This window comes from Telmatherina bonti (assembly GCF_933228915.1).
Source record: "Telmatherina bonti genome assembly, chromosome: 5".
In the NCBI taxonomy this organism is placed as follows: Eukaryota; Metazoa; Chordata; class Actinopteri; order Atheriniformes; family Telmatherinidae; genus Telmatherina; species Telmatherina bonti.
The window spans coordinates 5,406,255-5,430,630 of NC_136623.1; the positions used below are offsets into that span (position 1 = coordinate 5,406,255).

Consider the following 24,376-nt stretch of genomic DNA (forward strand, 5'->3'; position numbering starts at 1 on the left):
AGACGTTGCAGGCGTTGGAGACGTTGGAGACGTTGGAGGCGTTGGAGGCGTTGCAGGCGTTGGAGACGTTGGAGGCGTTGGAGGCGTTGCAGACGTTGGAGGCGTTGGAGGCGTTGCAGGCGTTGGAGGCGTTGGAGACGTTGGAGGTGTTGGAAACTTTGGAGGCGTTGGAGGGGTTGGAGGCATTGGAGGCGTTGGAGGGGTTGGAGGCATTGGAGGCGATGGAGGGGTTGGAGGCATTGGAGGCGATGGAGACGTTGGAGGCGTTGGAGACGTTGTGGCAATGTTAGAAGCGGCGTAGCGACGTTGGACGTGGTGGCGTTGGAGGCGGTAGAGCACCAGCACTATCAGGTCATGAAAGCAGACGGAGACATTGTTTTGTTCGCAGTGCAGACAAATCAAAATGTTACGACAGAAAGTTCGTGAGTGGACGATGATGTCATCACACACTGACCAATCAGAAGGGAGGATTTACACCATACCAGCAGAAATCCCTCCAGACCGACGGTTGTTGGGACAAACATGGAAATCCTTCCATCTTCTTTCAGGAACTTTGTTTTTCAACATGTTTGGAGACGAACCAGAGCCTGCGGCCATCTTGGATCCTGCCGACATCTTGGGTCCTGCCGAAATCTTGGATCCTGCAGACATCTTGGATCCTGCGGACATCTTGGATCCTGCAGACATCTCGGATCCTGCGGACATCTTGGATCCTGCAGACATCTCAGATCCTGGGGCCATCTTGGATCCTGCCGACATCTTGGGTCCTGCCGAAATCTTGGATCCTGCAGACATCTCGAATCCTGCCGTCATCTTGGATCCTGCGGCGTTCCTGGAAGCTCTCCGGTTTTGAAGCAAAGCTGCGTCTTCCGCAGGAGAACAGAATCGGCTCCGTCAGTCATCTGGAGGATCTGGCGGTTCATCTGAGGCAAGCTGCTGGCAGACGGAGATGGTGATGAGGAGGCGGCTTCATCACACGCTCAGCAGCTCCACTTCTTCAGCTCTGCCTGGAGAAACACGTCTTCGTCGCCTCACAGGAAACTATAGTTGGGAAATCTGCCCGGAAGTCCAGAAGCTTCCGATGAAGCACTTCTGCTTTCAGCCTGAATGTTTTCCCAGACGTTCCTCATCTAGACGGATCCTGGATGGAAGCCGGAGGCCGGCTGTTGCCTCGGAGCACCTCGGTGTTTCTGCTGACCTTTAACCTTCCACTGAAAGCAGCACATTTAGTTGTGAAAGACAAACTATGTTCTGACGTTTAAAACCTGCTGAAACACGTCAGGCGTCGACCAAAGAGCTGATCAGGGGGAGATGCAGACAAGGCTGAATAAAACCAGGTTCTATCCTGATCCAGAAGCACCGGAGCAGCACATCTCGGAGCTCCGGAAGCAGAACGAGAACATTTCCCCCCCAAAACTGAACAACAAAATATGAAAATCTCCAGGTGAGCAGAATACAGAAACGCAGACACCTGTGTGGGCGGAGCCTCATCTGAACAAGATACTGCGTCACCTGTACGTGGAACGTGAGGCCAGCAGGTGTAGGATTCAGGTTTTTATAAGAACGGGTGGACTCCCAAAGGAAAACCTGCAGCACACACACAGAAGCTCTGATGATTGGAGCACAAGCAGGTGTTGGAATGACGGGTGGCGGGAGCCACACTCAGGTGTCCATACGTCCATATCAGCCTCACAAAATATGGGCTTTGGGTAGGTGAGCAGGTTCTGGGTGGGTCCTGGGGCCTATGGGGTGCTGGTTCTCCTATGGGGTTCTGGTTCTCCATACTGCCCGCACCTCGGCGCCTGCTGGGCCTGTTCACCATCGCCCGGTGCTACTCTGTGCTCCGTCAGGCCTTGGGGTCCTGTCCGGGAGCCTCCTCTGCTCTGGGCTCACCGGGTCCTGGGGATCTCGGGCTCCTTCCTGACGCTTTGGGGTCTGGCTGTGGTCCCCTTACAGACATATGGTTCGCTGTTGCCCCATGATCACACATGCACACTCACACGTGCACGCCCACAAAGTTCTCCTCTTTCAATCTGCTTTTTACTGAATGTTGCTGATGTTGTCAGGTTCCCTGGAGGTATGTTTACATGTTCTTACATATCAATACTATTCTATATTAGGTATCCTGTAGAACTATAGTACTGCAGCAGTGTGTGTGTGTGTGTGTGTGTGTGTGTGTGTGTGTGTGTGTGTGTGTGTGTGTGTATAGTGGTATTTTGGCAGCTTAGACAAATTTTCTCTTCACACTTTAATTCTGCATCTTTCTCTCCTCTCCTTCCTTTCCTACCTCCCCCACCAGGTTCAGCATCGCCGTATCAGGACTGATGATCACAATGAAAATAGTCAAAATATTCAGAATATCGAGGGCAGCCATTTATACAACATGTTTCCCTTGGTAGAGTAAGTCTGGTTGAATACGGAACATAGACTTCCGTTCTGTATGCTACGATGCTGGGGACATGGGGGGACCACGACACGCTGGACTCCAGTAGACAGACGGGGACATGGGGGGACCACGACACGCTGGACTCCAGTAGACACACGGGGACATGGGGGACCACGACACGCTGGACTCCAGTAGACAGACGGGGACATGGGGGACCACGGCATGAAGGACTCCAGGAGACATACGGGGACATGGGGGACCACAGCATGCTGGACTCCAGTAGACAGACGGGGATGGGGGGGGACCACGGCATGGTGGACTCCAGTAGACAGACGGGGACATGGGGGGACCACGGCATGCTGGACTCCAGTAGACAGACGGGGACATGGGGGGACCACGGCATGCTGGACTCCAGTAGACAGACGGGGACATGGGGGACCACGACACGCTGGACTCCAGTAGACAGACGGGGACATGGGGGACCACAGCATGCTGGACTCCAGTAGACAGACGGGGATGGGGGGGGACCACGGCATGCTGGACTCCAGTAGACAGACGGGGACATGGGGGGACCACGGCATGCTGGACTCCAGTAGACAGACGGGGACATGGGGGGACCACGGCATGCTGGACTCCAGTAGACAGACGGGGACATGGGGGACCACGACACGCTGGACTCCAGTAGACAGACGGGGACATGGGGGGACCACGGCATGCTGGACTCCAGTAGACAGATGGGGACATGGGGGACCACGGCATGAAGGACTTCAGTAGACAGACGGGGACATGGGGGACCACGGCATGAAGGACTCCAGTAGACAGACGGGTACATGGGGGACCACGGCATGCTGGACTCCAGTAGAAAGACGGGGACATGGGGGACCACGGCATGCTGGACTCCAGTAGACAGACGGGGACATGGGGGACCACGGCATGCTGGACTCCAGTAGACAGACGGGTACATGGGGGACCACGGCATGAAGGACTCCAGTAGACAGACGGGGACATGGGGGACCACGGCATGCTGGACTCCAGTAGACAGACGGGGACATGGGGGACCACGACACGCTGGACTCCAGTAGACAGACGGGGATATGGGGGACCACGACACGCTGGACTCCAGTAGACAGACGGGGACATGGGGGACCACGACATGAAGGACTCCAGTAGACAGACGGGGACATGGGGGACCACGGCATGAAGGACTCCAGTAGACAGACGGGGACATGGGGGACCACGGCATGAAGGACTCCAGGAGACAGACGGGGACATGGGGGACCACGACACGCTGGACTCCAGTAGACCGACGGGTACATGGGGGACCACGGCATGAAGGACTCCAGTAGACAGACGGGGACATGGGGGACCACGACACGCTGGACTCCAGTAGACAGACGGGGACATGGGGGACCACGGCATGAAGGACTCCAGTAGACAGACGGGGACATGGGGGACCACGGCATGCTGGACTCCAGTAGACAGACGGGGACATGGGGGACCACGACACGCTGGACTCCAGGAGACAGACGGGGACATGGGGGACCACGGCATGCTGGTGTCCAGTAGACAGACGGGGACATGGGGGACCACGGCATGCTGGTGTCCAGTAGACAGATGGGGACATGGGGGACCACGGCACGCTGGACTCCAGTAGACAGACGGGGACATGGGGGACCACGGCACGCTGGACTCCTGTAGACAGACGGGGACATGGGGGACCACGGCACGCTGGACTCCAGTAGACACACGTGGACATGGGGGACCACGACACGCTGGACTCCAGTAGACAGACGGGGACATGGGGGACCACGGCACGCTGGACTCCAGTAGACAGACGGGGACATGGGGGACCACGGCACGCTGGACTCCAGTAGACAGACGGGGACATGGGGGACCACGGCATGAAGGACTCCAGTAGACAGACGGGGACATGGGGGACCACGGCATGCTGGACTCCAGTAGACAGACGGGGACATGGGGGACCACGGCATGCTGGACTCCAGTAGACAGACGGGGACATGGGGGACCACGGCATGAAGGACTCCAGTAGACAGACGGGGACATGGGGGACCACGGCACGCTGGACTCCAGTAGACAGACGGGGACATGGGGGACCACGGCATGAAGGACTCCAGTAGACAGACGGGGCCATGGGGGACCACGGCATGCTGGACTCCAGTAGACAGACGGGGACATGGGGGACCACGACACGCTGGACTCCAGTAGACAGACGGGGATATGGGGGACCACGACACGCTGGACTCCAGTAGACCGACGGGGACATGGGGGGACCACGACACGCTGGACTCCAGTAGACCGACGGGGACATGGGGGACCACGGCATGAAGGACTCCAGTAGACAGACGGGGACATGGGGGACCACGACACGCTGGACTCCAGTAGACAGACGGGGACATGGGGGACCACGACACGCTGGACTCCAGTAGACAGACGGGGACATGGGGGTACCACGGCACGCTGGACTCCAGTAGACAGACGGGGACATGGGGGACCACGACACGCTGAAAACCAGTAGACAGACGGGGACATGGGGGGACCACGGCACGCTGGACTCCAGTAGACAGACGGGGACATGGGGGACCACGACACGCTGGACTCCAGTAGACAGACGGGGACATGGGGGACCACGACATGAAGGACTCCAGTAGACAGACGGGGACATGGGGGACCACGGCATGAAGGACTCCAGTAGACAGACGGGGACATGGGGGACCACGGCATGAAGGACTCCAGTAGACAGACGGGGACATGGGGGACCACGGCATGCTGGACTCCAGTAAACAGACGGGGACATGGGGGACCACGGCATGAAGGACTCCAGTAGACAGACGTGGACATGGGGGACCACGACACGCTGGACTCCAGTAGACAGACGGGGACATGGGGGACCACGGCATGCTGGACTCCAGTAGACAAACGGGGACATGGGGGACCACGGCATGCTGGACTGCAGTAAACAGACGGGGACATGGGGGACCACGGCATGAAGGACTCCAGTAGACAGACGTGGACATGGGGGACCACGACACGCTGGACTCCAGTAGACAGACGGGGACATGGGGGACCACGGCACGCTGGACTCCAGTAGACAGACGGGGACATGGGGGACCACGGCACGCTGGACTCCAGTAGACACACGGGGACATGGGGGACCACGGCATGAAGGACTCCAGTAGACAGACGGGGACATGGGGGACCACGGCATGCTGGACTCCAGTAGACAGACGGGGACATGGGGGACCACGGCATGCTGGACTCCAGTAGACAGACGGGGACATGGGGGACCACGGCATGAAGGACTCCAGTAGACAGACTGGGACATGGGGGACCACGGCACGCTCGACTCCAGTAGACAGACAGGGACATGGGGGACCACGGCATGAAGGACTCCAGTAGACAGACAGGGACATGGGGGACCACGGCATGCTGGACTCCAGTAGACAGACGAGGACATGGGGGACCACGGCATGCTGGACTCCAGTAGACAGACGGGGACATGGGGGACCACGGCATGCTGGACTCCAGTAGACAGACGGGGACATGGGGGACCACGACACGCTGGACTCCAGTAGACAGACGGGGATATGGGGGACCACGACACGCTGGACTCCAGTAGACCAACGGGGACATGGGGGACCACGGCATGAAGGACTCCAGTAGACAGACGGGGACATGGCGGACCACGGCATGCTGGACTCCAGTAGACAGAAGGGGACATGGGGGACCACGACATGAAGGACTCCAGGAGACAGACGGGGACATGGGGGACCACGACACGCTGGACTCCAGTAGACAGACGGGGACATGGGGGACCACGGCATGCTGGACTCCAGAAGACAGATGGGGACATGGGGGACCACGCCATGCTTGACTCCTGTAGACAGACGGGGACATGGGGGGACCACGGCATGCTGGACTCCAGTAGACAGACGGGGACATGGGGGACCACGACACGCTGGACTCCAGTAGACAGACGGGGACATGGGGGGACCACGGCACGCTGGACTCCAGTAGACAGACGGGGACATGGGGGACCACGACACGCTGGACTCTAGTAGACAGACGGGGACATGGGGGGACCACGGCACGCTGGACTCCAGTAGACAGACGGGGACATGGGGGACCACGACACGCTGGACTCCAGTAGACAGACGGGGACATGGGGGACCACGACACGCTGGACTCCAGTAGACCGACGGGGACATGGGGGACCACGGCACGCTGGACTCCAGTAGACAGACGGGGAAATGGGGGACCACGGCACGCTGGACTCCAGTAGACAGACGGGGACATGGGGGACCACGACATGAAGGACTCCAGTAGACAGACGGGGACATGGGGGACCACGGCATGCTGGACTCCAGTAGACAGACGGGGACATGGGGGACCACGGCAAGAAGGACTCCAGTAGACAGACGGGGACATGGGGGACCACGGCATGAAGGACTCCAGTAGACAGACGGGGACATGGGGGACCACGGCATGCTGGACTCCAGTAGACAGACGGGGACATGGGGGACCACGGCATGCTGGACTCCAGTAGACAGACGGGGACATGGGGGACCACGGCATGCTGGACTCCAGTAGACAGACGGGGACATGGGGGACCACGGCATGAAGGACTCCAGTAGACAGACGGGGACATGGGGGACCACGGCACGCTGGACTCCAGTAGACAGACGGGGAAATGGGGGACCACGGCACGCTGGACTCCAGTAGACAGACGGGGACATGGGGGACCACGACATGAAGGACTCCAGTAGACAGACGGGGACATGGGGGACCACGGCATGCTGGACTCCAGTAGACAGACGGGGACATGGGGGACCACGGCAAGAAGGACTCCAGTAGACAGACGGGGACATGGGGGACCACGGCATGAAGGACTCCAGTAGACCGACGGGGACATGGGGGACCACGGCATGCTGGACTCCAGTAGACAGACGGGGACATGGGGGACCACGGCATGCTGGACTCCAGTAGACAGACGGGGAAATGGGGGACCACGGCACGCTGGACTCCAGTAGACAGACGGGGACATGGGGGACCACGGCACGCTGGACTCCAGTAGACAGACGGGGAAATGGGGGACCACGGCACGCTGGACTCCAGTAGACAGACGGGGACATGGGGGACCACGGCACGCTGGACTCCAGTAGACAGACGGGGAAATGGGGGACCACGGCACGCTGGACTCCAGTAGACAGACGGGGAAATGGGGGACCACGGCACGCTGGACTCCAGTAGACAGACGGGGACATGGGGGACCACGACACGCTGGACTCCAGTAGACAGACGGGGACATGGGGGACCACGGCACGCTGGACTCCAGTAGACAGACGGGGACATGGGGGACCACGACACGCTGGACTCCAGTAGACAGACGGGGACATGGGGGACCACGGCATGCTGGACTCCAGTAGACAGACGGGGAAATGGGGGACCACGGCACGCTGGACTCCAGTAGACAGACGGGGACATGGGGGACCACGGCACGCTGGACTCCAGTAGACAGACGGGGAAATGGGGGACCACGGCACGCTGGACTCCAGTAGACAGACGGGGACATGGGGAACCACGGCACGCTGGACTCCAGTAGACAGACGGGGAAATGGGGGGACCACGGCACGCTGGACTCCAGTAGACAGACGGGGAAATGGGGGACCACGGCACGCTGGACTCCAGTAGACAGACGGGGACATGGGGGACCACGACACGCTGGACTCCAGTAGGCAGACGGGGACATGGGGGGACCACGGCACGCTGGACTCCAGTAGACAGAAGGGGAAATGGGGGACCACGGCACGCTGGACTCCAGTAGACAGACGGGGACATGGGGGACCACGACACGCTGGACTCCAGTAGACAGACGGGGACATGGGGGACCACGGCATGCTGGACTCCAGTAGACAGACGGGGACATGGGGGACCACGACACGCTGGACTCCAGTAGACAGACTGGGACATGGGGGACCACGGCACGCTGGACTCCAGTAGACAGACGGGGACATGGGGGACCACGACATGAAGGACTCCAGTAGACAGACGGGGACATGGGGGACCACGGCATGAAGGACTCCAGTAGACAGTCGGGGACATGGGGGACCACGGCACGCTCGACTCCAGTAGACAGACAGGGACATGGGGGACCACGGCATGAAGGACTCCAGTAGACAGACAGGGACATGGGGGACCACGGCATGCTGGACTCCAGTAGACAGACGAGGACATGGGGGACCACCGCATGCTGGACTCCAGTAGACAGACGGGGACATGGGGGACCACGGCATGCTGGACTCCAGTAGACAGACGGGGACATGGGGGACCACGACACGCTGGACTCCAGTAGACAGACGGGGATATGGGGGACCACGACACGCTGGACTCCAGTAGACCAACGGGGACATGGGGGACCACGGCATGAAGGACTCCAGTAGACAGACGGGGACATGGCGGACCACGACACGCTGGACTCCAGTAGACAGACGGGGATATGGGGGACCACGACACGCTGGACTCCAGTAGACCAACGGGGACATGGGGGACCACGGCATGAAGGACTCCAGTAGACAGACGGGGACATGGCGGACCACGGCATGCTGGACTCCAGTAGACAGAAGGGGACATGGGGGACCACGACATGAAGGACTCCAGGAGACAGACGGGGACATGGGGGACCACGACACGCTGGACTCCAGTAGACAGACGGGGACATGGGGGACCACGGCATGCTGGACTCCAGTAGACAGACGGGGAAATGGGGGACCACGGCACGCTGGACTCCAGTAGACAGACGGGGACATGGGGGACCACGGCACGCTGGACTCCAGTAGACAGACGGGGACATGGGGGGACCACGGCACGCTGGACTCCAGTAGACAGACGGGGACATGGGGGACCACGACACGCTGGACTCCAGTAGACAGACGGGGACATGGGGGGACCACGGCACGCTGGACTCCAGTAGACAGACGGGGAAATGGGGGACCACGGCACGCTGGACTCCAGTAGACAGACGGGGACATGGGGGACCACGACACGCTGGACTCCAGTAGACAGACGGGGACATGGGGGACCACGGCATGCTGGACTCCAGTAGACAGACGGGGACATGGGGGACCACGACACGCTGGACTCCAGTAGACAGACGGGGACATGGGGGACCACGGCACGCTGGACTCCAGTAGACAGACGGGGACATGGGGGACCACGACATGAAGGACTCCAGTAGACAGACGGGGACATGGGGGACCACGGCATGCTGGACTCCAGTAGACAGACGGGGACATGGGGGGACCACGGCATGCTGGACTCCTGTAGACAGACGGGGACATGGGGGACCACGGCAAGAAGGACTCCAGTAGACAGACGGGGACATGGGGGACCACGGCATGAAGGACTCCAGTAGACAGACGGGGACATGGGGGACCACGGCATGCTGGACTCCAGTAGACAGACGGGGACATGGGGGACCACGGCATGCTGGACTCCAGTAGACAGACGGGGACATGGGGGACCACGACACGCTGGACTCCAGTAGACACACGGGGACATGGGGGACCACGGCATGAAGGACTCCAGTAGACAGACGGGGACATGGGGGACCACGGCATGCTGGACTCCAGTAGACAGACGGGGACATGGGGGACCACGGCATGCTGGACTCCAGTAGACAGACGGGGACATGGGGGACCACGACACGCTGGACTCCAGTAGACAGACGGGGACATGGGGGACCACGGCATGAAGGACTCCAGTAGACAGACGGGGACATGGGGGACCACGGCATTCTGGACTCCAGTAGACAGACGGGGACATGGGGGACCACGGCACGCTGGACTCCAGTAGACAGACGGGGACATGGGGGACCACGGCATGAAGGACTCCAGTAGACAGACGGGGACATGGGGGACCACGACACGCTGGACTCCAGTAGACAGACGGGGACATGGGGGGACCACGGCACGCTGGACTCCAGTAGACAGACGGGGACATGGGGGGACCACGGCATGCTGGACTCCAGTAGACAGACAGGGACATGGGGGACCACGACACGCTGGACTCCAGTAGACAGACGGGGACATGGGGGACCACGACAATAAGGACTCCAGTAGACAGACGGGGACATGGGGGACCACGGCATGCTGGACTCCAGTAGACAGACGGGGACATGGGGGACCACGACATGAAGGACTTCAGTAGACAGACGGGGACATGGGGGACCACGACACGCTGGACTCCAGTAGACAGACGGGGACATGGGGGACCACAGCATGAAGGACTCCAGTAGACAGACGGGGACATGGGGGACCACGGCAAGCTAGACTCCAGTAGACAGACGGGGACATGGGGGACCACGGCATGCTGGACTCCAGTAGACAGACGGGGACATGGGGGACCACGGCATGAAGGACTCCAGTAGACAGACGGGGACATGGGGGACCACGGCATGCTGGACTCCAGTAGACAGACGGGGACATGGGGGACCACGACATGAAGGACTCCAGTAGACAGACGGGGACATGGGGGACCACGGCACGCTGGACTCCAGTAGACAGACGGGGACATGGGGGACCACGACACGCTGGACTCCAGTAGAAAGACGGGGACATGGGGGGACCACGGCATGAAGGACTCCAGTAGACAGACGGGGACATGGGGGACCACGGCATGAAGGACTCCAGTAGACAGACGGGGACATGGGGGACCACGGCATGCTGGACTCCAGTAGACAGACGGGGACATGGGGGACCACGACACGCTGGACTCCAGGAGACAGACGGGGACATGGGGGACCACGGCATGAAGGACTCCAGTAGACAGACGGGGACATGGGGGACCACGACACGCTGGACTCCAGTAGACAGACGGGGACATGGGGGACCACGGCATGAAGGACTCCAGTAGACAGACGGGGACATGGGGGACCACGGCAAGCTGGACTCCAGTAGACAGACGGGGACATGGGGGACCACGACATGAAGGACTCCAGTAGACAGACGGGGACATGGGGGACCACGGCATGAAGGACTCCAGTAGACAGACGGGGACATGGGGGACCACGGCATGAAGGACTCCAGTAGACAGACGGGGACATGGGGGGACCACGACATGCTGGACTCCAGTAGACAGACGGGGACATGGGGGGACCACGACATGCTGGACTCCAGTAGACAGACGGGGACATGGGGGACCACGGCATGAAGGACTCCAGTAGACAGACGGGGACATGGGGGACCACGACATGCTGGACTCCAGTAGACAGACGGGGACATGGGGGACCACGACATGCTGGACTCCAGTAGACAGACGGGGACATGGGGGACCACGGCATGAAGGACTCCAGTAGACAGACGGGGACATGGGGGACCACGACATGCTGGACTCCAGTAGACAGACGGGGACATGGGGGACCACGGCACGCTGGACTCCAGGAGACAGACGGGGACATGGGGGACCACGACACGCTGGACTCCAGTAGACAGACGGGGACATGGGGGACCACGACACGCTGGACTCCAGGAGACAGACGGGGACATGGGGGACCACGGCATGCTGGACTCCAGTAGACAGACGGGGACATGGGGGACCACGGCATGAAGGACTCCAGTAGACAGACGGGGACATGGGGGGACCACGACATGCTGGACTCCAGTAGACAGACGGGGACATGGGGGGACCACGACATGCTGGACTCCAGTAGACAGACGGGGACATGGGGGACCACGGCACGCTGGACTCCAGTAGACAGACGGGGACATGGGGGACCACGACACGCTGGACTCCAGTAGACAGACGGGGACATGGGGGACCACGGCATGAAGGACTCCAGTAGACAGACGGGGACATGGGGGGACCACGACATGCTGGACTCCAGTAGACAGACGGGGACATGGGGGGACCACGACATGCTGGACTCCAGGAGACAGACGGGGACATGGGGGACCGATTTCCTTTCCATAGATCCGCTTCAGTTTTTGTACTTTAACATGTTTTCTGTCTTCAGCCTCAGAAACAGAAAATATCTTGTTGACGTGTTTAGAAATTTGTCACATGAAGGTTTTACTGTCAGAAATAGTCCCCAAACCCCTGGACCGCTTTCTTCTCCCAGACGACAAAAGTAACGTCGTAATGGTTGGTTTTCTAGTCCGACAGAAAAAGCTTTGCATGGATTTATTGTGTTGTTTGTGTGGAATGAAGCAGAACTTCCATGTTCCCTGCAGGTTCCTGTTATGTTCCCTGCAGGTTCCACACATGTTCCCTGCAGGTTCCTCTTATGTTCCCTGCAGGTTCCACACATGTTCCCTGCAGGTTCCTCCTATGTTCCCTGCAGGTTCCACACATGTTCCCTGCAGGTTCCTCTTATGTTCCCTGCAGGTTCCACACATGTTCCCTGCAGGTTCCTCTTATGTTCCCTGCAGGTTTCACACATGTTCCCTGCAGGTTCCACACATGTTCCATGCAGGTTCCACACATGTTCCCTGCAGGTTCCCCACATGTTCCCTGCAGGTTCCTCTTATGTTCCCTGCAGGTTTCACACATGTTCCTTGCAGGTTCCACACATGTTCCCTGCAGGTTCCTCTTATGTTCCCTGCAGGTTCCACACATTTTCCCTGCAGGTTCCCAACATGTTCACTGCAGGTTCCACACATGTTCCCTGCAGGTTCCCCACATGTTCCCTGCAGGTTCCTCTCATGTTCCCTGCAGGTTCCACACATGTTCCCTGCAGGTTCCTCTTATGTTCCCTGCAGGTTCCCCACATGTTCACTGCAGGTTCCACACATGTTCCCTGCAGGTTCCCCACATGTTCCTCGCAGGTTCCCAACATGTTCACTGCAGGTTCCCAACATGTTCACTGCAGGTTCCACACATGTTCCCTGCAGGTTCCCCACGTGTTCCCTGCAGGTTCCCCACATGTTCACTGCAGGTTCCCCACATGTTCACTGCAGGTTCACCACATGTTCCCTGCAGGTTCCCCACATGTTCACTGCAGGTTCCCCACATGTTCCCTGCAGGTTTCCCACATGTTCACTGCAGGTTCCCCACATGTTCTCTGCAGGTTCACAACATGTTCCCTGCAGGTTCCCAACATGTTCACTGCAGGTAGCCTCGTCTGCCCCAACGTAGCCTCGCCCGTCCCAACGTAACCTCGCCCGCCCCAACGTAACCTCGCCCGCCCCAACGTAACCTCGCCCGCCCCAACGTAACCTCGCCTGCCCCAACGTAGCCTCGCCTGCCCCAACGTAACCTCGCCTGCCCCAACGTAGCCTCACCTGCCCCAACGTAGCCTCGCCTGCCCCAACGTAACCTCGCCTGCCCCAACGTAGCCTCACCTGTCCCAGCGTGCATTCCACCGAGCCCAGGAAGTCGGCCTCCTTCAGGCCGTTGTGGCTGCTGTTGATGTCGTACAGCTCGAAGCGCAGTCGCTGAACCTCCTCAAAATAAAAATCCAGGGTGAAAACCTTGGAGTAGGTCGGGTTCACGCAGCTGCGGATCACCTCCGTCCGGTCAACCTGCAGGAGGCGGAGCAGAGACAACATCTAGTCAACGCACAGGATACAAGGCATGATAAGAGTCAGTTAAAGCATCTCAGAGATCTTTTATGTGTCGTTAGCGTGGAGAAAACATTCTTCATGTTGGAGACAGAAGCCTGAGGAGGACGCAGGAGGTGAACTAATGGAGGAAGCGATCTGGTGAAAAGCTGCATGCAGGCAGTTTGTCCTGCATGCAGCGTCGTGTCAGCAGACAGATGGCGTTCAGGCTGCAGCGACTCGCCACTCTAATTAAACACGTCTTCATCGGCCGCTTCATCTTTTACAGTGAGCTGGAAAGAAATCCAACATGGCGGCAAAGGAGAATCCTCCAGCTGACTGCTGGAACGTTTCCCTCTGTTTGGATCAGAGACGAAGCGACGAGGCTAGAAGTCCTCCTGAAGCGCCGTCCTCAGGTAGATCTGGAAGCAAAGCTCCTCATCTCTCCTGGTCTCTCCTCATCCTCATCACTCTTCATCGCTCGGCATGTCGACAGACGACACGGACCTTTTATCTTCTGTCTCCTGCGTTTATACACGTAATGTCATCTGTTTACCAGTTGTTAAGCTATGTGACACGCCTGTCCGAATCAACGGCTTATTACCAGGCGGGTGCAGGAGATGACAACTGGTTGCTGGAACGGAGCGATACCGCTGCAAGTCACCAGGGGCAGTGTTGAGTTGCATAGCAACCAGAAACAGGAACAAACCAGAGAAGAATAGGAACAGGAAGAAAACGACAAACCACTAACCGAAAAGCAGCTGAAGGACTAGAGAGGAAGTTACAGGCAACAAACTAAACTTTGTGTTTGTCTTCTGGTGGTATTTCAGACAGTTGTAAAAAGCTTTTTAACGGTGCATTGCTGCTACCAACCGCCGTCAGAGCGCTGAACTCAGCACTGCCCCCTAGTGGATAAACTGATGTAACAGCAACAGGAACATAAGCATGAGGGTGGTGACGTGACGCCGCCTGGAATGAACATCCGTATTGTTTATACAACAGCGTAAAGACCTCAACGCCCCGTTTGCTGTGGCATTGTAAATGCAAAAGGTTTGGCCTCTTCTTACCATGGTAACAGAGTTTTGTGTTAAAGACCAGGCTCCGGAGTGACGCAAGGTGAATCATGGCCCTGGAAAGAACTGAAATCTTTTCCCGACAACCGTCTCGTCATCTTACATTAGTGCACTCAGGTCCTGTTTACACATGTAAACAACAACAACGATGGACCTCCATGTTCGGTTTGCGCTGCTGAATCTTATACCGTTGTCTCTTAGATCAGTGGCTGCCAAATGCTTTGAGCCACGAACCTCCAAAACAACATGTGTATTTGTGTTTGAACCGATAAACTGCAAAATGCTTCATTTCCAGCCTTATTTACATTTCCTAGTTAATTTACTTACATTTCCTTGTTAATTTATTTTGTAAAGGGTTACTATGAGGACCCAGAAGTTCAGCCACACACACCTGGCATCAGGACTCCCTGGGCCGCAGTTCGATGATTGATTTTGTTCTCGTATCATCGTATCATTGGACACTCGGGTGAAGAGGGGGGCGGAGCTGTCAACTGATCACCACCTGGTGGTGAGTTGGCTCAGATGGTGGGGGAGGAAGCCGGTCAGATCTGGCAGACCAAACGTGTTGTGAGGGTCTGCTGGGAACGTCTGGCTGAGTCCCCCGTCAGAGCGAGCTTCAACTCCCACCTTCAGCAGAGCTTCGAACATGTCCCGAGTGAGGCGGGGGACATTGAGTCCGAATGGGCTGTGTTCCGTGCCTCTATTGCTGAGGCGGCCAGCCGGAGCTGTGGCTGTAAGGTCGTCGGTGCCTGTCTTGGCGGTAATCCCAGGACTCGTTGGTGGACACCAGCAGTGAGGGATGCCGTCAAGCTGAAGAAGGAGTCCTATCGGGCCTTCTTGGCCTGTGGGACTCTGGAGGCAGCTGATGGGTACCGACGGGCTAAGCGGCATGCAGCTTCAACTGTCGCCAAGGCAAAAACTCGGGCATGGGAGGAGTTCGGCGAGACCATGGAGAAAGACTTCCGGACGGCTTCGAAGAGATTCTTTTTTTTTTTTTTTTTTTTTATTTAACCTGTCCTGTCCAGCATCTCAGCATACAGAACAGCAATCTGCGTGCCATATTTTTGCCAGACAGATTTGCTCTGTCAAGGGAGACATCTCATGTATATAGCTGCCCTTGATAATCTGAATATTTTTATTATTATGATAATTATTTTATTTTATTTATTTATTTATTTATTTTCCTTTTATCATTTTGCAATCATCGTCAGTCTTGATATGGCCGAGCTGGACCTGGCAGGGAAAGAGGAACAAAAAAAAGAGGAAATGAAAGGAGGAAAAAGAGAGAGAGAAAAGAAAGGCGTGTCTAAGCTGCTAAAGTTACAGTATTTGCAAAACAATATAAAGTACTGAAAAAATACAAGACATAAGTAGGATAGTCTCTAAAACAGACAAAAAAAGAAAAAAAGAAAAAAAAGTAAAGTAAAGAAGTAAAAAAAGAAAATGAATTAATAAAACAACAATTACAATACCAACCGTTATTAAACATACCTACAGAGAGTCATCAGCAACATTTAGTAGGAAAAAGATGGGAAGATGAGCGCATGTGGGCGTGCACGTGTGAGTGTTCAACCTGTGATCATGCAATCAAAGATCAGCTGAGTGCTTGTAGGGGAGCACGACCACGACCCGAGGTGTAGGGGAGGAAGCCAAGGCCCCCAGGGCCCGGCAAGCCCACCGCGCACAGAGCCCGGGCAGGCAAAGCAGAGAGAGCCTCCGTCCCCCGAGCCCAGATCAGTGGAAGCCTCCAGGCAGGCGCAACCCGGCGCCACGAGGCAGGGGCACCGGGTAGCACAGGGCGACGGCACGCCGGCCCGGCGGGCGCCGGGTGCCGAAGCGCGGGCCGCACAGAGAGCCGGCAGCCCACAGGCCCCAGGACCACCCGTACCCCCCGGCAGAGCCCCAGCCAAGACCCAGCGGGCCCCGCCCACCCAGAGCAAAACCATCGCGGGCCGGCGCCACCACGATACCAGGGGCGGGATCCCCAAGGACAAGGACACGTCCGTAGACCCTCCCCCCAACAACCCCTCCCCACAACCCTCCCGCTGCTTCCTATCCCCCCTCTCCAGCACCCTCCCCATCCCTCTCCCTCCCAAGCCCTACCGTCCCCAACACCCCCCCCTTCCTCCAACCCCCTCCCCCCCTCCCCGCCCCACCCCTCCCTCCCATTCCACACACCCCCCTCCCTCCCTCCCACACACCTCCTCCCATTCAATCCTCCCTCTCCCTCCCAATCCCCCCCCCCCAGCGACAGCCGGAGCCGGAGGACTGCAGGCCCCAGACCTGAACTCCCCACATTCACACACCCACACACACACACACTTATGCAGCCAACCAGAGACCCTGCTGGCCCCCCATGCGCCCCAGGCATCGCCCAGGACAGAGGGCCCCCCGCAGCGCCCCTTCCCCAACCCCCAGGCCAGCACCAAGCCCGCCCCCCGTACCCCGAGTGCTCCCCATGAAGAGGGGACATAGGAAGACCCCTGCCCCCCCCCACCCGCCCGCCTCTGTGGTGTGTGCATGGGTGGGTTGTGGTTGTAGTGCAAGTAAAAAAAGGGGTGGCCGTGGGGGGGCTTCGAGGAGATTCTGGTCCACCATCCGGCGGCTCAGGAGGGGGAAGCAGTGCTCTATCAATACTGTGTACAGTGGAGGTGGGAAGCTGCTGACCTCAATTCGGGACGTTGTGGGTCGGTGGAAGGAATACTTGGAAGACCTCCTCAATCCTACCAACACGTCTTCCCATGAGGGAGCAGAGCTGCTGGACTCAGGGGTGGACTCTCCTATCTCTGGGGCTGGATTGGCAGACTGGGGTGGTGGTCCCCCTTTTTAAGAAGGGGGACCGGAGGGTGTGTTCCAATTACAGGGGAATCACACTCCTCAGCCTCCCTGGTAAGGTCTATTCAGGGGTCCTGGAGAGGAGGGTCCGCCGGATAGTCGAATCCCGGATTGAGGAGGAGCAGTGTGGTTTTCGTCCTGGTCGCGGAACAGTGGACCAGCTCTATACCCTCTTTGGGGTCCTGGAGGGGGCATGGGAGTTTGCCCAACCAGTCTACCTGTGCTTTGTGGACCTGGAGAAGGCGTTCGACCGTGTCCCCCGGGGGCTCCTGTGGGGGGTACTCCGGGAGTATGGGGTACCGGACCCCCTTGTGCGAGCTGTCCGGTCCCTGTACGACAGGTGTCAGAGCTTGGTCCACATTGCCGGTAGTAAGTCGGATTCGTTTCCGGTGAGGGTTGGACTCCGCCAAGGCTGCCCTTTATCACCGATTCTGTTCATAACTTATATGGACAGAATTTCTAGGTGCAGCCGAGGTGTTGAGGGGATCCGGCTTGGTGGCCTCAGGATTGGGTCTCTGCTTTTTGCAGATGACATGGTCCTGTTGGCTTCATCTGGTCGTGATCTCCAGCTCTCACTTGAGCGATTTGCAGCCGGATGTGAAGCGGCTGGGATGAGAATCAGCACCTCCAAATCTGAGACCATGGTCCTCAGCCGGAATAGGGTGGATTGCCCTCTCCGGGTCGGGAGTGAGGTCCTGCCTCAAGTGGAGGAGTTTAAATATCTCGGGGTCTTGTTCACGAGTGAGGGAAGGATGGAGCGCTCGATTTACCAGTCGATCTACATTCCTACCCTCACCTATGGTCATGAGCTGTGGGTCATGACTGAAAGAAAGAGATCTCGTATACATGCGGCTGAAATGAGTTTCCTCCGCAGGGTGGCCGGGCTCTCCCTTAGAGATAGGGTGAGGAGCTCGGTCATCCGGGAGGAGATCAGAGTAGAGCCGCTGCTCCTCCGCATCGAGAGGAACCAGTTGAGGTGGCTCGGGCATCTGGTCAGGATGCCTCCTGGACCTCCCTGGTGAGGTGTTCCAGGCACGTCCCTCTGGGAGGAGACCCCGGGGAAGACCCAGGACACGCTGGAGGGATTATATCTCTCGGCTGGCCTGGGAACGCCTCGGGATCCCCCCGCAGAGTTGGCAAATGTGGCTGGGGAGAGGGAAGTCTGGGCTTCCCTGCTTAGGCTGCTGCCCCCGCGACCCGACCCCGGATAAGCGGCGGAGAATGGATGGGTGGATGGACAAAGGAGCTGTGAACAAAAACCAGTTTATCTGAGAAATGAAGGACGAGGCGAAGGAGCAGATCAATCCAGGGACATGAGCAGCTGAGAGAATCCAGGTTCTAGAGACGAAGTCAGGAGGGAGGCATAAAGTCAGAATTATGTTGTAGATGAAGTTCTTAGCCGGGATGATAGCCGAGGCTCGGGGTCCAGAGACGAGACAAGGGTCTGTGTCCATATAAGACATATGTCTGCTGATAATCTGGCAAAGAAGAAACTGGAGAGAGTTTAAGTCGGCTGGGAGTCATGACAACATGGTCAGAGGACCAGCTGGACTGGACGAGACTGATGTGCACAGCAGAGGCAGTTAGGAAGCCACAGGTGGAGATCCAACTGATGAGTGCCGGCAGGTCAGGGAAGAAAAAGATGTCATTACTTTATTCATTTACATTTCCTTTTTTATTTAATTTTATTTATTAATATTTTTATTTATTTACATTTCCTTTTTAATTTTTATTAATTTACGTTTCTTTTTTTTTATTTTCTTTTTTAATTTATTTTATTTATTTATATTTCATTTTTTATTCTTATTTACATTACGTTTATTTTTTTAGTTGCATTTTCCTTTTTTGAAAATTTTATTTACCTTTCCCAGGATCACAGAGGCGCTAAAACCTGCAGAGTGACTTAGATCTAAAATCACGGCTTGTATTCTAGTTTTCAGAGCGGATCAGAAACCAGCAGTAACTTCATGTGAAATCACTTTCCTGTCTCTGAACATCTGAAACGGTTTCAGTCTGATGCAGAAAAACCAGAATGATGTGACGAGGCTGACAGACCGAAGCAACAAACGATCCTGCAGATGTTCTGGTGAAGCCAGCAGACCAGTTCAGGGTGAACGCTGCAGAGTTTACATGTGGAGGAGTTTGTGTGGACGCCGAGCCGCATCTCATCTGGATTTCTAAAAATAAAGACATAAAGTGGGGCAACGGAAAGCAGGTCTGACCGACACACACACAGAAAACACACCCTGCTAGCAGCAGAGGTGGAGCATGATACTGCTGAGTGAACCCACATCCAGCGGCAGGTAAACCTCCACCTGGCTTCACCGAACCTCGTTCTTCTTCTGCAGGCAGAAAACTTGTTTGGCTTTGTGTCATTTCCTGCCTCTTCAGCTTATTTACGCTTTCGCCGTTTAGTCAACAAACTTCTTGGTCATGAAAAGGACGAACGGTGCAGGTTTGAGCGTGTAGACCGGTGGCCGTGGTCGTCACACTCCTTCCAGTTTCTGCTGGAAGTCCAACCTTCCTGGCAGCACCTGAAGTACGTTACTCTGGAACGCGTCACAGAGGTTATTTCCGCTCCGTCCCTATTGGACTGTCTGATCAGCTGATTGTTGCCAAACTCCTGCTGCTGGAACGTCCCGACGTCTCTCTGGCGTCGGCGCCGTCCTCTACAGGAACGTCCTCTACAGGAACGTCCTCTACAGGAACGTCCTCTACAGGAACGACCTCTACAGGAACGTCCTCAACAGGAACGACCTCTACAGGAACGACCTCTACAGGAACGACCTCTACAGGAACGACCTCTACAGGAACGTCCTCTACAGGAACGACCTCTACAGGAACGACCTCTACAGGAACGTCCTCTACAGGAACGTCCTCAACAGGAACGACCTCTACAGGAACGACCTCTACAGGAACGTCCTCTACAGGAACGACCTCTACAGGAACGACCTCTACAGGAACGTCCTCTACAGGAACGACCTCTACAGGAACGACCTCTACAGGAACGACCTCTACAGGAACAACCTCTACAGGAACGACCTCTACAGGAACGTCCTCTACAGGAACGACCTCTACAGGAACGACCTCTACAGGAACGACCTCTTCAGGAACGTCCTCTACAGGAACGTCCGCTACAGGAACGACCTCTACAGGAACGACCTCTACAGGAACGACCTCTACAGGAACGTCCTCTACAGGAACGTCCTCTACAGGAACGACCTCAACAGGAACGTCCTCAACAGGAACGACCTCTACAGGAACGACCTCTACAGGAACGACCTCAACAGGAACGTCCTCTACAGGAACGACCTCAAGAGGAACGTCCTCTAAAGGAACATCCTCTAAAGGAACGTCCTCAACAGGAACGTCCTCTACAGGAACGACCTCTAAAGGAACGTCCTCTACAGGAACGTCCTCTACAGGAACGTCCTCTACAGGAACAACCTCAACAGGAACGTCCTCTAAAGGAACGTCCTCTACAGGAACGTCCTCAACAGGAACGTCCTCTACAGGAACGACCTCTACAGGAACGACCTCAACAGGAACGACCTCTACAGGAACGTCCTCTACAGGAACGTCCTCTACAGGAACGACCTCTACAGGAACGTCCTCTACAGGAACGTCCTCTACAGGAACGTCCTCTACAGGAACGACCTCAAGAGGAACGTCCTCTAAAGGAACGTCCTCTACAGGAACGTCCTCTAAAGGAACGTCCTCTACAGGAACGTCCTCTACAGGAACGTCCTCTACAGGAACGTCCTCTACAGGAACAACCTCTACAGGAACTTCCTCAACAGGAACGACCTCTACAGGAACGACCTCTACAGGAACGTCCTCTACAGGAACGTCCTCTACAGGAACGACCTCTACAGGAACGACCTCTACAGGAACGTCCTCTACAGGAACGTCCTCAACAGGAACGTCCTCAACAGGAACGACCTCTACAGGAACGACCTCTACAGGAACGACCTCAACAGGAACGTCCTCAACAGGAACGTCCTCTACAGGAACGACCTCTACAGGAACGACCTCTACAGGAACGTCCTCTACAGGAACGACCTCTACAGGAAAGTCCTCTACAGGAACGTCCTCTACAGGAACGACCTCTACAGGAACGTCCTCTACAGGAACGACCTCTACAGGAATGTCCTCTACAGGAACGTTCTCTACAGGGACGTCCTCTACAGGAACAACCTCTACAGGAACTTCCTCAACAGGAACGACCTCTACAGGAACGACCTCTACAGGAACGTCCTCTACAGGAACGTCCTCTACAGGAACGACCTCTACAGGAACAACCTCTACAGGAACGTCCTCTACAGGAACGTCCTCAACAGGAACGTCCTCAACAGGAACGACCTCTACAGGAACGACCTCTACAGGAACGACCTCAACAGGAACGTCCTCAACAGGAACGTCCTCTACAGGAACGACCTCTACAGGAACGACCTCTACAGGAACGTCCTCTACAGGAACGACCTCTACAGGAAAGTCCTCTACAGGAACGTCCTCTACAGGAACGACCTCTACAGGAACGTCCTCTACAGGAACGACCTCTACAGGAATGTCCTCTACAGGAACGTTCTCTACAGGGACGTCCTCTACAGGAACGACCTCTACAGGAATGTCCTCTAAAGGAACGTCCTCTATAGGAACGACCTCTACAGGAACGTCCTCTACAGGAACGTCCTCTACAGGAACGTCCTCTACAGGAACGACCTCTACAGGAACGACCTCTACAGGAATGTCCTCTAAAGGAACGTCCTCTACAGGAACGACCTCTACAGGAACGTCCTCTACAGGAACGTCCTCTACAGGAACGTCCTCTACAGGAACGTCCTCTACAGGAACGACCTCTACAGGAACGACCTCTACAGGAACGTCCTCTACAGGAACGACCTCTACAGGAACGACCTCTACAGGAACGTCTGCTACAGGAACGACCTCTACAGGAACGAACACTACAGGAACGTCCTCAACAGGAACGTCCTCTACAGGAACGTCCTCTACAGGAACGACCTCTACAGGAACGTCCTCTAAAGGAACGTCCTCTACATCTGGACGTCTCTGGAGGAGTAGCAGTGGAAAGGCAACATGTGAGCCATACATCCTGCAGGGCCCTTCGCTGGGTCTCTTCATCACCCTCCACTGACTGGTAGCATCAGGTTACCTGGTCCCTACCAGCATAGTCCCTACCGACCTGGTCCCTACCGACCTGGTCCTGTCAGACCTGGTCCCTACCGGCCTGGTCCCTACCGACCTGGTCCCGTCAAACCTGGTCCCATCAGACCTGATCCCTACCGGCCTGGTCCCTACCGACCTGGTCCTGTCAGACCTGGTCCCTACCGACCTGGTCCCAACCGGCCTGGTCCCTACCGACCTGGTCCCGTCAGACCTTTTCCCTACCGACCTGGTCCTTACCGACCTGGTCCAGCCCGACCTGGTCCCGGCCGACCTGGTCTCGGGGCCGACCTGGTCTCGGGGCAGACCTGGTCTCTACCGACCTGGTCCCGGGAAGGCCTGGTCCCGGCCGGGGCAGATATGTACCTGTGTGACCAGTTTTTATTCCTACAGAGGCGACTTTTGGCAACACGCTTTACTTTTAACATGAAGTTTAATGAGCAGAATAATCCTTTCTGACATTGCTCATCACGTCGGTCGGGGCAGAAACCGGAGAGCGAAGGAGCCGCTTGACATGAAGACGTCATGCGAGGAAAAGAGGGGGTACAGATCCCTGAGGCGAATCCCCAGACCAATAAAACATCCACCGACTGCCACAGAGAGAACAATAAAAACTCCATCACAGTTTGATGACTTTCTGGCATCGGTGGTCTGAACCGGTGTTTAGAGCTCCAGCTGCTTCTGCTGGACGGGTCCATGAGGCTGGTCCAGCAGACAAGTCCAGCAGACTGGTCCAGTAGACGAGTCCAGCCCCATGGACCCATCATGGACTCGTCCCTGCAGGTCTCTGCTTGCCGTTCACACAGAGAGATCGCTGCACTATGCCGCTCTGTCCTCATGCCGCCACGGTCATGTGATAACCAGGAGATCCAGCAGGATGGAGACCCGAGGAGTTGATGAGGAGCGAAAGAACCGGACCAGGAGAACCTGAACCGCATCCAACCATCAACACAAGAAATGGAAGAAAAACATCCGTCTGGAAGCGTGTGGAGATTTTCACTGTATGGGTGACCCACATCAGTCCTGTTAGCAACATCTGGACCACATGTGGCCCACAGCAGTAGCCAGTGTTGTGACTGAGCCAGAAGTTTCACCTGTAGCCCGGATTTGACCCAGATCAGATGTGGGACCGCGTCCTCCTCATGGCCTCCAGCTAGCTCCTCGTGGCCTCCAGCTAGCACCTCGTGGCCTCCAGCTAGCACCTCGTGGCCTCCAGCTAGCACCTCGTGGCCTCCAGCTAGCTCCTCGTGGCCTCCAGCTAGCTCCTCATGGCCTCCAGCTAGCTCCTCATGGCCTCCAGCTAGCACCTCATGGCCTCCAGCTAGCTCCTCATGGCCTCCAGGTAG

General features: G+C 57.0%; 1 protein-coding gene across 1 annotated transcript in view; it reads right to left on the reverse strand.

Annotated features, from left to right (window-relative positions):
- The window catches only part of cpne4a (copine IVa), a gene marked incomplete at both ends in the record, with an annotated part of 143,964 nt that overhangs the window by 115,080 nt on the left and 4,508 nt on the right, over positions 1–24,376 (reverse strand). The window contains one exon of the mRNA XM_079240538.1: positions 13,741–13,920. Coding sequence (XP_079096664.1) covers positions 13,741–13,920 — 180 coding nt within the window. The remainder of the gene's footprint in view (positions 1–13,740; positions 13,921–24,376) is intronic.